The 16048-nt window shown below is 52.9% G+C and overlaps 3 protein-coding genes across 3 annotated transcripts; 1 reads left to right on the top strand and 2 right to left on the bottom strand.

The window, feature by feature from the left end:
• Nucleotides 1-299: 299 nt before the first annotated feature.
• MAA_00763 (uncharacterized protein) lies at nucleotides 300-3286 on the bottom strand (the record flags this gene model as incomplete). Its single annotated transcript, XM_007818761.1, has 3 exons — nucleotides 300-777; nucleotides 837-3173; nucleotides 3237-3286. 3 exons carry the CDS (start codon nucleotides 3284-3286, stop codon nucleotides 300-302), a joined length of 2865 nt encoding a protein of 954 aa, XP_007816952.1.
• Nucleotides 3287-3595: 309 nt separating this feature from the next.
• On the top strand, nucleotides 3596-4495 carry MAA_00764 (uncharacterized protein; the record flags this gene model as incomplete). Its single annotated transcript, XM_007818762.1, has 2 exons — nucleotides 3596-3830; nucleotides 3885-4495. 2 exons carry the CDS (start codon nucleotides 3596-3598, stop codon nucleotides 4493-4495), a joined length of 846 nt encoding a protein of 281 aa, XP_007816953.1.
• Nucleotides 4496-13494: 8999 nt separating this feature from the next.
• Nucleotides 13495-14010, bottom strand: MAA_11397 (uncharacterized protein; the record flags this gene model as incomplete). The annotated part of the gene is made up of 1 exon (XM_011413391.1): nucleotides 13495-14010. One exon carries the CDS (start codon nucleotides 14008-14010, stop codon nucleotides 13495-13497), a length of 516 nt encoding a protein of 171 aa, XP_011411693.1.
• Between the last annotated feature and the right edge of the window lie 2038 nt (nucleotides 14011-16048).

The raw sequence follows: 16048 nt of genomic DNA, 5'->3' as shown, positions 1-16048 counted from the left end.
ATCGACGCAGTACGGCGCCCAACAACTCAAAGAATCTGCAGGAGTCGGCGTAACCTCCCTGAGTAACCAATCAACAGACCCAATGCTGCAGCCCATCGCCATGCTGGCATGTGAGACTCGGACAAAGCTCCCCTCTCTGAAGTGCCTACCTAGGTACGTCTGCTGATGTGTGCTGCCTTCGCACAGGTGTTCAAGTTCATGGCGTATTCTCGTACATGCTTTCTACTCTACATGATTGTGTGGTGATGTACACTCTACGTCTATTCATACAAAATGCGGACTCCAGGGACGCGCACCGCCTACGCAGCAGCCGCGACATCAGCAACTGCATCCTCGCACCTATCACAAAGCCCATCTTCCTGCGCAGCAAGGTACCTCCAACACCTAGAGCACTTCTCCTGTCGCGGAGGTAGCACATGCACTATACCCCCAGGCGCCGCAGGGAGCTCAAATTCCCGTGTGTAGCACCACGCTCCTTCATCGTCCACTGCCCTGTTCACGTCCACATGTGATACTACAAACATCGCGTCAAGCTCGTCGACGTATTCGCCAAGGAGGGTTGCCAACTCGTTGTTCTCAGTGTTGATAAGAACAGAACATTGAAGCGAACTGCCTAGGGCTTTCGCCTCGCGTGCTTGTTCCAAACCAGCCTTGACGGCAGCATGGACAATCCCGAGGGACACCGCATCGCGTCGGAGTTTGTCCGGGTCGACTGTTAGTCGGGATGGATCGATCAGCGGTGACTTGTATAGTTGCCGAGCTGGGTGTTCCAAGTTGCTACGTGGCTGTAGTTAGATCTTTGCGACTCTCCAACATACACCGATAATAAAACTTACACATCATCAACCATCCACGACGGGCGATGGGACCATGCTTCCTCAACTAATACCGGTGTGATAGGTGCTAGCATGCGCAGGAACCCAATGAAGATGGGTTCAAGGGCGCCACCGCCGTCGCCGCAATACAGACGATCCTTGAGCGCCTCAAGATAGAAAGCAGACAGATCAGTAGCTACCCAGCGATTGATAAGGCCTGTTGCCTTGTGGAACTCGTAGTTATTGACAGCCTCCCAAACCTGAGCCATGGTGTCGGATAACTGCGCAATGGCCATTTGATCGACCTTGGTAAGCGGAGCGCTGCGGCTGGACTCGTGCAGCGACCCGAGCACCATCTTCAGAATGGTACGATACTTGATGAGCGCGTTGTGAATTGGTTGCAGAATAGAAGGTCCAATCAAGATATCAGACGTAAAGTCACAGCTAGCAGCCCACAATCGTAGAGCATCCGCTCCAAGGGCGTCGAAACGAGGCGCCTCTTTACTACCACCTTTGCTTTGGCCCTTCAGCGGCGGCAGCAGTCGCCCATCTATTACCTCTTCAGGAATAATGGTATTGCCAAGTGACTTGGACATCTTCTTTCCCTGGGCGTCAAGAGTGAAGCCGTGAGTAATGAGCGTCCTGAAAGGCGGTTGGATATCTGCGTCCGACACACCATCCGCCTTTTGCGAAGCAACGTACGTTAGCAAACTCGACTGAAACCAGCCGCGATGTTGGTCCGAGCCCTCAAGGTAGACGTCGACAGGCTGCCCGATTTCCATCCAGCTGGTGCCGCTGTCGAACCATACATCCATGGTATCTGTGCCTCTCCGATATCTGCCCTGGAGATTTGCCGGCACCCAGGCGGGATCGTCAACTGGATCAGAGAACCACGCCTGCGACGTCCGCTGCTGCATCACAGAAATGATGTGCTCAATGGTTTCTTCGTCCATGACGGCATTGCCAGCCTCATCGTACAGGGCGGGAATTGGAACCCCCCATGACCGCTGCCGCGAGATGCACCACTCGCTTCTGCCCTTGACAAAGCTCTCAAGACGAGACCTCCCCGATTCCGGAACGAACCGCACGTTACTCAGTGCCTTCAACGAGCCCTCTTTTATCCGTCCCACATCCGTGAACCATTGCGCGGTTGCTCTTACAACAACAGGCTGTTTCGTCCGCCAGTCGTACGGATACTTGTGCTGGATATCGTGCGTAGCGAGAACGTCCTCCTTTATCAATTCCAAGACGGCCTTGCCGCCGCCTTCCAAAATTGAAGGGGCGCCGGTGAGCAGGTCAGGCTGATCAGGGTACGCCTCCTGCGTAAAGAATCCTTCGTCTGTAATAGGAGCAAACGCCTCGATTCCAAGCCTAGCACACGCTTCATAATCATCCTGACCGTGTCCGGGCGCCATATGTACCAGCCCCGTGCCCGAATCAGCAGATACAAAGTCAGCATGAACAATGGGTTGCTCCGCCGCTGACTTGCCGCGCAGCGCATTTCGGTATCTCAACCCAGCTATCTCCGAACCGTAAATGGAGTCGGCCACAATCTCAAAAGGGGGGAGCAGTTCTCGCATAGCATCAGCACGGCTGGAGCCAACCAAGAGACCATAGTCGCCCACCCGTAACAACGAGTACAGCAACTCGTCATGAACTGCGATAGCCTTATTGGCAGGGAGTGTCCACGGCGTAGTCGTCCATATAGCAGCGTATATAGGACCGTCAAAGCCAGCAAGGGCCGGTATCGAACTCAAGTCCGAAACAATAGGAAACCTGACATATGCCACATGGGAGACGTGGTCTTCTCGATACTCCAACTCGGCTTCCGCCAGCGCCGTCCTTGACGAGACGGACCAGTATACAGGCTTGTGCTTGCGGTAAATCAGTCCGTGGCGCACCATTTTCTGAAAGACCCTCAATTGGCGTATTTCGTATTCGCGGTCCATTGTGGTCCATTTGTTCTCCCAATCGGCCATGACTCCAAATGACTGGAATCCCTTCATTTGCTCGGTAATGGTCTTGCTAGCCAGCTTTCTTGCCGATTCGCGCACTTTGACAGGACTCAGTCCCCCTGCAGTGTTGGAGCCCAGGGCTTTCATCTCAATTGGGAGGCCATGGCAATCCCAGCTTGGCCTGTACACTACCCGCTTTCCGTTTTGCACCTGGCTGCGAACAATCATGTCCTTGAGGATCTTGTTGAGGGCATGACCGATGTGTAGCGGGCCGTTGGCATATGGGGGGCCATCGTGCAGAACGAACTGGTCGTTCTGAGGACGGTTATTCGTCTGCCATTGGTATAGGTCGTCGCTGCAGTCCCGAAGATGTCGTTGTTGCAGCTTCGGATTCGGACGAGCCCTGCACCAAAAAGTTAGCGAGGTGCTTCGACTCGTGCTACATCCAGCGGGTTTGCACGCTTACGGAAAACTTGACTTGGGGAGCTTCAAGGTCGCTTTCCATGACTTGGACATCTTCGTCCCTGTGTCATGGCCCAGTGCGTGCTGGTCGAGGTCGGCCGTGGCTTGTCAAAGCACGTCGTCGCAACCCGAGGAGTCGAGAAATTTGTCACTTTACGCGAGCCGACCAGCTTGAGCGCGTGTTGCGCTGCCAGACCCCGGAAGATTGGAGCTCGGGGTCCAGTTTAGCGCCGCCAGAGAGCACTTGACAGCACATGCATGACGTGGGGCAGGCGGTAGTACATCATTGACTGATCAAAAATGTACGACAGCTCCTAAGACCGTGAACTTCGCTTCACAAGCATCCGGTAAAGCCAGCACAGCATGGCGCCCATACGTCGCTATTTACGAATCACGAAATACTCTGTCCTAGAATGCCGCATATACCTAGACAACCCTTCACTCGCGCAGTCATGGCTTCTCAACCCGCGCAATGCCGTTCTGCCACGCATCATTGAAAACATCCGGCCGCTCGTGATTCCCAAGCTCCGCGAGGAAAAGGAACGAAGCAAGAAAAAGAGCTCTAAAAAGAAAAATATCAAGGACGTGATTGTTCAAGGTATGCGGGCACCGGGCAAATGACCTTGGGGATTCCCTACTAAAAAGCCTGCAGACGATTTTGAAGTGTCCATGTTCTTGACCGAAACGTCGACCCGTCACTCTCTCCTGACAAAGAGGAAGCATTTCCGGGACAAGGGTCCCCGTATGATGCAGTCGAATTCTACAAAACTTATAGGCGAGACCAACATTGTTCCTGTTGACGTGGATGGCGGGGACGAGGTGCCTGGTTTACGGGAAGAAGATGGTGACGACGGCGATGACGTGAGGCTGTCAGACATTCCAGTTGCCAGCGCTCAGACGCGGTCCAAGAGACACAGGGACAATGACAACTCAAACGCAAGAACCCAAAACAGCCATGTAGAGGCAGAAGGGCAAGATGCTATTGAAATTGATTCTGATGCAGACGAGCCGGCGTCGAAGCGGACACGGTTTCCCGACGACCCGGACGAGGATGAAGACGAGGATGACAAGAAGAAGTTGACCATGGATGTGTCTTACGAAGGATTCGCCATCTACGGGCGTGTGCTCTGTCTTGTCGTGAGGAAAAGAGAGAACAAGACCCCACGACCTCGACAAGACGGCACCAACAAACCTGAAGGCCAAGCCAGTATGGAGAACTGGATCACCTCAACGCAGATCCCGGTCGGTGAAGATGTTCCCTGAAATACTCCGTACTATGGCATCCAATGACTCAAACACACTCTCTTTACACAGCCGAAGCACTGGGCTCATCACAAAGTCAAAACAGCATCAGAAACGGAAATCGCGGCTCTACCAACATGGTGCAATCCGTATGATGGCGAGTGCCTGGCCTGCCTTGTTTTCAAAACAGCTTGCCCCAAAACACAGGAGCGCGCAGCGTTTGCGTGCTGCAACCACGTCCACGTCAGCCATTCCTCTCTCGTACGGCCTTGTTCAGCAAGAGTCCCGGCCCCTTTTCAAACAACCTTGTGAAGCTTCTCCACGCCAAGACAAAAGCTGAACAAGATGTTCTGGCGTGTTAGTCGAAACAGCTGAACTGCCCCGCACGGAGAAAGTGTGTGATCCCTATGCATGACACCTTCTGTTCACACAAGGGAACAGTCGGCACGATCCGTCATTTGAGTCCCCGAAAGGACAACCGGGATGAAACTCCCCTGGCCAGAATGCTGTACTCCCAACCCCTTACCAAGAGGAAGCATCGGCTTTTGCACAAATCTCCATCCTTAGCAGACGCCGGAATTGAGGGGGAAATGTCTCCAACGTTGGCGGAGAGGAACCGAAAAGTTTGTTTCTGATGGAGATTAGCCCTCCGTCCTGGGAGGGGAGGAGGGGTGGTGAGCCAGGGGTTCGAAAAGCAGAAGATGTCTGATTGGCGCGATTGCGACCAATATGCTGGTCGACCGAGGTGCGGAGGTGCGAGGATATTGTTTCTGAGACCTTTTTGTCTTGACTACTAGTTTCGACGTCACAATCCGGGCAGGTAATCAATCGCAAAAGTTGGTCATGTGGAATTGTATGTACACCTGGACAGGGATTCAACGGGATGATGCGTTTTACCGCTCTTAGTTTCCCGGTGTCTGGTGGTGGCCATGATCACCATCGCCGCCCTCGCGGGCCAATGTCGCCGCCGCTCATCATGTAGTCTAGGTCTTTTCCCCTCTTCCTTTCAACTTTCTAAACTGCTCGAAACATCGTCTTTGCCAATGACTTGATCGGTTGGGGTGTGCTGCCTCCTCTCGTCCCATCATAAGTTTCGTCACGCGGGTGTGTAGCACAAGTCACGTAGCACCAACATTCACTCACGACAAAAAAAAGTGAACTGACATGATGTCAATCTCATCTCCCAGGGGTGGTTATCACATTTTCCCTACCAACACCCCCCAAAAATATGACGAATGGAGCTGGGAGTTGTCATGACAAAAATCGTCTGACCAAGAACTGTCTCTCGCTCCGACTCGATAGCTTGTCGGCAATCAGAGAACCTAGCTCCCGTCTCCGAGCCAAAGGGAGGGAGCAACGTCATTGGGGATGCTGGGGATAGTCGGCTCGGCAAACCTGGCCCAGTCTGACAAACACCCGAGGTTTCCGAACCGCAACTGCCCAGGCTAGGTAGCCAACATGTATGTACATACGGAGTACATATGGCAGGTGTTAAACGCATGTCGTGACACATAGCCAAGGTGCAGGAGGACATGTGTACTTGCTGTCCAAGTATCCGTTGCTCGCCGAGCCGTACATCGGCGTCCGAAGGTGAGGCGCTGGATATTGGAAGGCTGCCCTCGCGAGCGCGCCAAGGTGGCCCGGACGGCTCGCTTGGTGGACCGATATCTCGATGATTATGGCGTCAAGTAGCATCATTGGCATCAATTCCGACATGCCCGTCTCAAGACCACACCCAACCCACATGCACCCACGGTGAATGCGTAAGACGCCGCGGCCGGTGCGGCTTATCTTTCGAGTTTGTTGACGTGATTGATTCCTGCCAGACCCTTGCATGATGCGGTGAGCCGTGTACTTGCAAGTGAAGCCGTGCATGTTTGCATGTCTAGGCGTGTGCCTGGTGGCGTGGGAAACGGGCCATGTCCATGCAAGGCGCACGTTTATTCAACGCGGGCTGGGCTGATGATTACACACGCCGTGGGAATGAAGGCGTCCTGAATACTGCAAAGGGACTGCGAAGCAACAGGCTTGCTTTTTATCCCGCATAGCGAAACAGAGAGCATGCCACCATATTCTGATTTTGCCGTGGAGAGACCGCCGAGTGCTTGCCTGGGCACTACATACCTTTGGGTACCCGGGTAAGGTCTGGTGTGTAACTAGGCTGGAGCTTGTAAGCCGAGTAAGTGATTGCGAATGTCCAAATGAGAATCCATGATTAAAACAGCCTTTATGCAGCGAGAATACCGACTCACAATGTGCATACACCGTGCTTCGGCCAGCCAGGACAAGCCGTCAAGACCATCGAACGATTCCACATGCTTGAAAACCTCAGCTATGCGCCTCATGAGACCTCGTTGCGTAAGGTGTCCAATTGCCGTCCCGCAAGCCAACTCGGCCGCATCTCTGCAACATGAAAAGGAGAGAAACGATCGGCCAGGGCCAACGGGCGCAGTGATTGGTTAGAGCCCCTGGTTTCCACGTGGCGGCGTCGAGCTTGGAATGTGCATTTTGGATTGACGGTTCCGTTGATCGGCCCGGAGCACGGCGTCATGTCCGACTGCCGAAACCCAGTAGTAAATATCTGGTGTTTTTGTTTTCCCATGATGCCTCTCCAAGTTGCAAGGCGCACTCCGCACATCCATTGGCTTGATTATCATCACAACGGCTTCACACCAATGCACGCACGGCAAAGTGGTCAGCAAGTGAAACCACTCCAGGCACCCCATAGCCTGGAATATGCCGTGAGATACTAGTATAGAGTTTCGCCAGAATGTCACTCCGCTTTGCCGTAAATAGAATGAAGACGACAGCCGTTACGCAGCCCGAACATAAACTGAGTGTGCTTGGATCGCTTATTGGCCGACGAGGCTATTGACCCCGCTACCGATTATCTTTGTATATAAATAGCTTCCGACGGGTGAGGGCATTTGGCTGTGAGCTGGCTTTGATTGTGCTCACAGTGCAAGTACGTGCCGAGATGCCAAGCCTGATGACTTTGGGGCGATTTTTTCCAAGAGAAGACATCGGAAAGGGCCCTCGGAACGGCCGATAGTCAGTGCGCCGCCGATTGAGGAGGAAGAGTCTGGAAGATTGAGCTTGGAAGTCGAAGTGCGCTCTCCGTCGTCGGTACAAGTCTGAATCCTTTCAACACCATCGAGATCAGTTCAACGCCCGTGTCTCTGCATCTCCTGGTACTGGTGATACAAGGCTGCGGGGCCATGCCAATCCTCCCAGTCAAGGCTGACGAGTTTGAAAGCCGTCTCAACCTTGTATTTGGCAGGTCCCTGCCGCGTTATGACCGAAATGTGATACGCACCAGTGAATCGACATGCATGGCCCTGGTTGACTTTTTTTTTTCTCAATACACAAAACATTGCCAAAGTCTGAGCGTCATCGATTAAGGTTCTCTTGGCAGAACCGGCATCTTCCTGACAATGCTGACATTGTTCACCAGCTTTCGGTTCATCTGCATTGCCGAGCGGGTGAACGCATGTACATACACCAACTGCCTCGCAGCCGAGACTTGGGATGAAATTGATACCCTGGACGCCAGACACGCCTTGCACGAATGGAGAAGGTAGCCAGAGAGGAAAAAAGCCTCAGCCTGAAACCCACGACATGGTCTTGATTGTATGTATGTACATATGTATACATACGAGCCCGGAAAGGGACCCAGCGATGAGCTGACGCTCGTTCAGGGCGTGGCGAACCAGCCTCACCAAGGCTCTCCATCCGCTGCAGGATTCATAGATAGTACATGCCGTCATTTACGAAAGGGGCAAACGTGATAATTCGGATACGTACGTATTACACTCCGCACGGAGTACCCTTTCTCGGGATGCACCTAGCGCAACCGCGAGGTGAGACACACGTGGGAGTATCACCAGCGGTAATAAGGACCAGCTACTCCGTATATGTGGTGCTATTAGTGAAATGCATCGTTTTCTCAGTCCGCGGCCGCAGCGCTGGACAATAGTGCAACCTGATGCAACCCCGAACCAAAATATGCAATGCATCCTGCGGGAGCACCAGTGGTTCTGGAAGTCAGGTCGCGTCTTACACATGACACCTGCGTGCGCAGAACCCAGAACCAGCGCGGCTGCGTGGTGCACGAACACGACTCGGCTTCGACACAGGAGGCTATCGATACGCCCGTCCCAGCCGGCTGGTTCAGAGACAAGCATCGGGGTCTAGCATCCCAGTCTCTGGGCCGTGCTTCTGCGGAGTAGCAGGGCCAGAACCCCCACGGATGGTTTCAATGTTCGTCTTCATGTTGCACGAGGGACAGCAACCCAGCGATTCTGCTGCTGTCACAACCGTCAGCATCCCAATGCTCAACTTCACCAGTCCCCATTGACGCTGGGCAGGATGACTTACGACACCGCCAGCCGTGATCCGACAGCCAAAAAAACAGAAACCTATGTACCCCTGTCACGCTATGATCTATGCAAAATTTTGAGCCTGGCTCAGTCCCTCGGGAGCATTGGAATCATCATGTTGCTGAAACTGGGAGTCGGGAGCTCAGGCTTCCACCCGGAAGGGTTTGCGGCAAGGCCGAAGTTCCTCTCCTCGGTGCCGTGGAGGTCCAGCATGGCAGTAATGATTGATTTGCGTCCGAATGGAGTAGAGTGCCCATGTACCCAGCCATCATGCATAATCGCCTTGTGCTGAGAATGCCGCTGATAGTCGCTGTCAACGTTGGAAGCTTTGACTAGATGACAGGGAAGAAAGAAGAAGGAAGGGGGAAAAGGATACGAGACCAAAAAAGCAATTACTCGTTAAATTGCATTGAAGAAAAGTGGCCGTGCTCTTTTAATTGGCAATGTATGGGCGCATGCACGCATGGGCAAGCCTCAAGCTCAGGCCACGGAATTAATCATTTCGTCCAGATGTGCTCAATGCTCATCTCGGCACCGACCACCCCAACTTCCCATTTTGCTGGTAAATAATGGGGCCGCCCCTGCCATGACCGAAGGCCGCACAGCCCTAAGTAAAAGCGTCAACTGCCCTGAAACAGACAATGCTGAGTCAAAATTTGCTACTCCGTTCAATCAATTGATATATGGCACTAGTGGAGGCACGAAACAGGGCATTGTGCACTGTTCCAACCCGGACATCAGCATGCGGCATCGAAATTGACCTCAGCCACGAAATTATCGGCCATAGCACAAGGAAGTGTCCCGTCAGGTGTGTATGGTTCTGAGGACGAAGAGGCCATTCTCACTTCGAGAGGCAATTTTCTAACAGGCTGGTTGTAGATCTGCATCGCGATGAAACGGCGGTGAGGTTGACCTTGGACTTTGACCCAACCCACTACCCAATGGCTCTCTTCAAGGCGTTGCGAATTGACGACGCAACGATGATAACTAGCCCGTTTTAGCAAGTCCATCCCAGATGTCGGCATAGGACGATTAGGTATTCCGTAGGTGCGGTACTTGAAAGTAATGTGTTGGGGAATAGTGCGCGGCTAAGGGGGCTGATGGCTTTAGCTGCCGCCTGTCTCCTCTACGCCTTGCGGCATATGCTCAAACTTGGGTCTGGTACTTCGTACGTAGGCAAACTCTGAGAGTAGGACAACAAGCCCTCGTAGCACTTGCCACGAAGCATGCCTCTTGCACAGTGACTTTCTGGCCACTGAGAGCAAATTGTTGTCCGTATGTGTATGTATGCAAATCGTTCGGCAACCTACCGAGGAACCGGTAGCATGATTCGTTCAATATTCATCCATGGCAATTTGTGGGCCGAAGGGGCCTCTGGAATTAGAAAAAGAAAAAAAAAAGAGCACCCATGCTCGTGAATCTTTGTTCAGCTATTATTACCCCGGTTCGGCTAGGACCCTTATGATTTCATTGTGGCTCTTTGTTGACCCGCTTATCAAATCCATTGCTCATCTCCGGATTCCTGCTGAGCATGGGGCTAGAGTCACGAGGAGACGTTTGAAAAGGCAACCCGACCAGTCGAGGGGATAGAACAGGCCCGTCACCATCGTCAAATTCCCGCTGCTACCGAGCTGCACATAGATGGAGCAAGGAGAACTGAGCAAGCACTTCTCAAGTTGGAGTTGCGGTGTTTGGATCTGCCTGCCAACTCAGCAGACAGAGTGCTCAAAAGGTGAGTCATTGCTGCAGCGGGCCTAGTCCTTGTCCTGCTTATGAGTCCTATTATGATAGTTTCAAGGATGATGATTGGATTTTCGTGTGTTCGAGGTGCGAACCTAGCAGCCTGACGCAACGCGACCCAAGTCCATGGGAAGATGGTTGGGTCGTAAGGCTGTAGGACGAATGACCGCGTGATACTCCGTACATAGACTTGGCAATAACCCGAGCCCAGGCCATGCCATGTTTACTCGGGTGCTGACTGGTGACTGGAAAGACTTGCCAAGGGGCTCACCGTGATTTGATTGACGGCAATGCTTGTGCTCTGTCCGTACGGTTCCTCTGGATAAGGTTTCGCTCGGGTATGAGGTGTGGTGATGGGCTTCTCGAAAGGCCCTGGGTAGTACTAGTGTGACGGAGATTAATGGACCCCGACTGACGCTCAGTTGTCGATTTGGGTTGACCGACATTGTCGATGAATATTGTTCGGCATGCCGCGCGAAGCTGGAGGACATCCATGCTATTCTCAATTATTCGCACTTCGAAACTATGACTGCCATGTCATAACCGTAACAGGGACAAGGCTTGTCAATGGTAATGGCCAACGCTAGTGGTATAAAAGCTTAATTCTGAAGCACTTTCTAGCCGAAGACACGTTCTGAGAAACAGCATCTCAGCGTGAATAGAAGAAATGTCCCTGGTGCAAACGCTGGGGAAGAAAGAGGCTGGAAATTGACGCCGGTTCTGCCGTTCGAGGTCCGGCAAAAACTGGCCTTTGCAGCATCGTAGGAGCTGATTTGTAACAACACGCCCTCCCCGCGATCGAGATCTGCTTGGTTTGTCACACTTGCTATCACATAACGTCCATCAGGCCAGTCCGCTATCACAGCCGCAAACCAGTTGGTACCCATATTCGATAACTGGACAATTCGGTCCGCTGCCACCGTCGACTGGGCATCTTGTCCTGATGCAGAACGAGCAAATGGACCAGGACTCCTCGTGGTCGGTGATGGTGCTATCAATTGACATTGTAGTAATACTAGTACCGGACTCTACTCATAGTAGGGAACATACCCCAAACCCCGGCTAATGAGGGACGTTCATTGCTTCCCTAGCCGGGACGCTGGCCTAAGCCATGAACGGCAGACCGGGGACAAGCCGTATGTACGTAGCAAGTGGCCAGATGACTTGCTTTGTGATCGCGTTTCCTGTTGAGGCACGCCTGCACGCCTTCCCCCCTGTCCGGTTCCTGCACTGGAGTTTGTGCTACGTGTCACAGTTGCTGGGAGTGAAGCTAGGCTGCTTGAACCAAATGGCAGGCGGCGACGGGTTGCATCGTGAGGCTGTACGGTCATCATTTCGGGCCCCTTCTGGCTTGCTGCTGAAGGAAATAACGTTTAGAAAAGAGACAGGTCTCACCCTGTTTTTTCTTCTTCTTTGGAGTGAGCCCTGAGTTTGAGGGGTTTGTGGATGAGGGAGTTGTTATCAATCCGAGACAAGCAGCTGTTGGGGAAGGAGCAGAGGACTCGGGAACGAGGTACGTAGTACGTAGTATGTAGTGTACGGAGTATGGATGACAGTATGGAGTAATACGTACGAGTACTGAAGCTGCTTCGTTCTCTGTACATGACAACAACAACAACAGTTGGCCAATTTGGCTTTGACGTCAGGCGCTCTCACGCCATCCATTCCTCTTGCGCGACACCCCGACGTCTCGACGTGGGATGATTACCCCCACCCATGTCCTTCTAATTCTTGCATCCAGAATTGATCGGCCAGGGTGTCGGGTCGAATGTCCTCGTGATAGTGGCAGGTCTCGCCATCAAGCCGAGATTGGGACCCGACTCACTCGACTATGGCATGAAAGGAGACGGCGCTGCATCTAACAACAGTACGGAGGACCTGGCTGCATAATCGAAGCTGGCCCACCACGAGCTTGTGCTCAAGTACCTGCCCGGGTGCCTGTTCGGTGGACGGAGTACAGACATGTGTGGACTAAAATCCAAAGGACAAACATTTTGTACACCGGGCCGGTCAGATGCTTCGATGAAGCTTCCATACGGTGGGGAGGCAGAGGCGGTGGAAAATTAATTGTGGTGGATACAAGAACGACACTGACGCCCCCAGATTCATTTGGGCCATCCAGCCTCGCTGTTGTTGAGACATGTCAGAATTGCAAAACCTCCAACTAGTACAAATTAACGGAACAGCGAGCAGTCTTAGACTGACTCGGCTGATAGAATCCAATGCAACACGGCAGCGCCCATTCTTCCGGCGGATAGCATGATCGGATGGGCTTTAAGGCTACCACACCACACCGATTTTTGTTTGACTGCATTGTACATGGCACCAGAAAGAAAGATGAGGCGATCATTTGGCGGTATGACAGTACTAGTATAGCCACATCATCTGGCGGTATGGTAGAGTTTATGTACATACCATCAATCAGTGTTGGGGGGAGGGGCCTGGCTTCGCGCCGTCGTTTAGGGGACCAGTGACTGGTCTGTCTGCTATGACAGCACTTGAGGCGTCAGATTATCGCTTTCAGTCAGTGCAGCATGAGCTGCTAGGGGGCCGCTGCCTTGCCCCTCGACTCGTTTGTTTTTCCTTTTTTTTCCTTCTATACAGAGTAAATCAAGCCCAGGCTATGTATGAACGAGCCAGCTGGTTCAGACAGGGGCAACACATGTCGCTGGTCGACGTCCAAACCGGACGTTGCAGGGGCCAATGGCCGGCACCCCCAGCGTCTGTTTCAATTTCACTAGCGGGCCCACTCCCTGGCTGCGCAACAAAAACAGCGTCAGCGCTCGTTGAGAGCGCTTCAATGTTGAGACCACGGCTCAGCGTTGACCAGTGGGGCCGGCTGCGGTCTCGTAATTGAGGTCTCCTGGGTTGGTGCATCCGTGCTGGAGTACTCGAAATGTCCTACTCGGGCCACGTGTGCGCATCCAGTACTTCCAGGGTACTTGCCTGGCTGGGCGGGAATGGCTTGGCCACGCCCTGTGGGCTCTTCCGCGACCGACCACACACCACGGCTACAACCCAGGCCACGACCACGTCGTCAACCTTAGCAACTTTAGCTTGCTGCCGACCGCCCTGAATCAGGTCAACAGGTACTCCGTACCTGGGTGCCGAACGCAGTACTTGCTCGGCGGGTACTGGGGGTGCTTGGGGGTGCTTGGCTGGAGTCTGGCTGTCTGGTACTCTTGTACCTGTGGCTTGGCGACGCCCCCACCCCTGTCGTCCTGCGACTGGCGCCTGGCCGATGCTCAGATTGCTGTCTCCATTCCGAGGGTTGAGCAGGCTTCGGTGCTGTTGAGCCTCGCCTTTTTGGATACATAAAGGAAAGGGCCCTCCCTCGTCGTCCAAAATTGTTAATGCTTCTCCAGTATCACTTGAGTTCCAGAGAAATTCATTTCGACTCTCTTCAAACGAATCCATCGTCGTTACCTACAACATTGCACCTCCATCTCGGCTCAAGATCTACAAGTTCCTGTGACTACAACCCACGGCCATCCCGAACCTTCCATCACAACACCACCAGTTACTGTCGAGCAGTATACACGCAGGAGTCTTCAAAGATTCACCACGATAATCACAATGCCTGCCCAACGACCATCTCATCTTCCTCCATGCCCTGGGCCTCCCCCCAGCCGGCCTCTTCCTCCTCTGCCCAACCGGGGCTAAAGCTTCCACCCTTCTGGATCTTCGACAAACTTTCACACTGTTATGTTCACTCTTGGTACTGCTCGCACTTTGACAGAAGAGCCACTCAGCCTTGGAGGCTTAGATCTGTTAATGGACTGGAATAACAGAGCCGTTGCATGTTTGGACGCAAGGCTTTCTTTGGACGGCATCTCATGACGTGAGTATGCATGTCAGCCGTCTCATTTACCTGACCTGCCTGGACGTGGGGTCAGATATGCATCTACCCTTGGATTCCTTGAACTGGCTTCTGCAAGTTATGGTCACCTGCCTCAACAGCCCCACGACGTGCACCTCCACTGCCTCGTTGCAATATCAATAAATCAATTGGCTCGTCTTTACCGGCATTTCTGCAGGCAGCTGCCAGACCAGGGATAGGGGAGATTATGACGAAGTGTAGGAAGCGGAGTCAGCAGCAAATCTCGAAGGGCATCGTCAAACACGCTCGCTGTACAATACCCTCGATGCACCAACTCCACTTCCACGGCCACGTCAAGAAAAAAAAAAGGTTTACTGTCTTGGGCTGGCTCAAGCGGAAACACCTGGTCGTATCATTCCACGATTTCGCAGGCCGGCCTCGGCTCACAATCATCCCATGTACTTTTATATTACTATTTAATCGGTTATTTTCCTTGGCCTTGGCAAAGATTGCATTCTGCTACACCTGCATACAGCTCATTTCGGGCAGACTTTGTAGGAGGTTACCCATCGGCATTTTGTCTTTTCTACTATAGAGGGCATTGCTTGGATACAGGGGGACTCGGGTTTCTTTTCTTGCATGTTTTGTTTCTTTGGTTGGCAGGCGCAAGTCATCGCTGATACCCTCACAAATGCGACGACGTGGTTTTTTGGATTGTACGCCTTGAGATGTGAGGAAGAGTAATGACTGGAACGTTGGGATAACGGGGAGATATAGACTACTACCAAGACTTCATAATAGAAGTTGCTTTACACAAACTGTCCACTGATCGCTCGGTGTTGACGTTTGGCATGCCATTTTTAGCGCACCAGTTGATCCTCTGACAAGACAGCCTTCAAATGCTGGCTATTGTATCGTTGTACCTCCCCGCATTAACAAACTCTCCTGTTGCCGGCTAGTAGGTCTTGTCATACCACTGCCAAACCGTCAATTGGACGCAAACGGGGAGTCTTGTGCCAAGAGGCTCGGTGGTCTGTTCTGGCCACGCCAAAAGTCTCCAGCGCCGCGGCTTGGTTGTTTGGCTGCTCCGAAACGCCGCCGTTCGTGACTGGTCAAGAAGGAGCCACCATACACCAGTAAGGCAGGTGGGGAAGCACGATTGAATACTAGTACCAGACAGTGCTATTACAAAGAATCTCTGCAAGAAGAGACGGCGACACATGGACGGAGTGATCTAGCCGTACCGGCCAACACGACAAGTACATGAATACTACGGAGTAACTGCTGCTACTAGTACTAGCAAGCAGTAGCACTACTACCACCACCAAGGCTCGCGTTGCGCAAGGGGCGTGCGGGCTGGTTGAGACAAGGGCGGCGTTGCCGACAACCATGGGCGCTTAGCTAGGGCGCTGCTGGTGTCCGAATTGGAACATTCGAACACTGAAAATCGATGACACGGCGACGACGACGCGCAGCGGCTTTCGAGGGAGCACGCCGGGCCCTGTCAGTCGCGGAAACCTTGGCATTGGCACTGACGGGCACTGCAGTAGCTGCTTCATCTGCGTAATTTTTTTTTTAAGGTTTCGCGACGTGTTTGACGTTTTGGAGACCCAACGTGCGCTGGCGTGAAAGGCG

This window comes from Metarhizium robertsii (assembly GCF_000187425.2).
Source record: "Metarhizium robertsii ARSEF 23 chromosome Unknown MAA_Scf_7, whole genome shotgun sequence".
NCBI classification, from domain to species: domain Eukaryota; kingdom Fungi; phylum Ascomycota; class Sordariomycetes; order Hypocreales; family Clavicipitaceae; genus Metarhizium; species Metarhizium robertsii.
The sequence above is the reverse complement of the archived record's forward strand: the minus strand, read 5'-3'. Positions and strand labels throughout refer to the sequence as shown.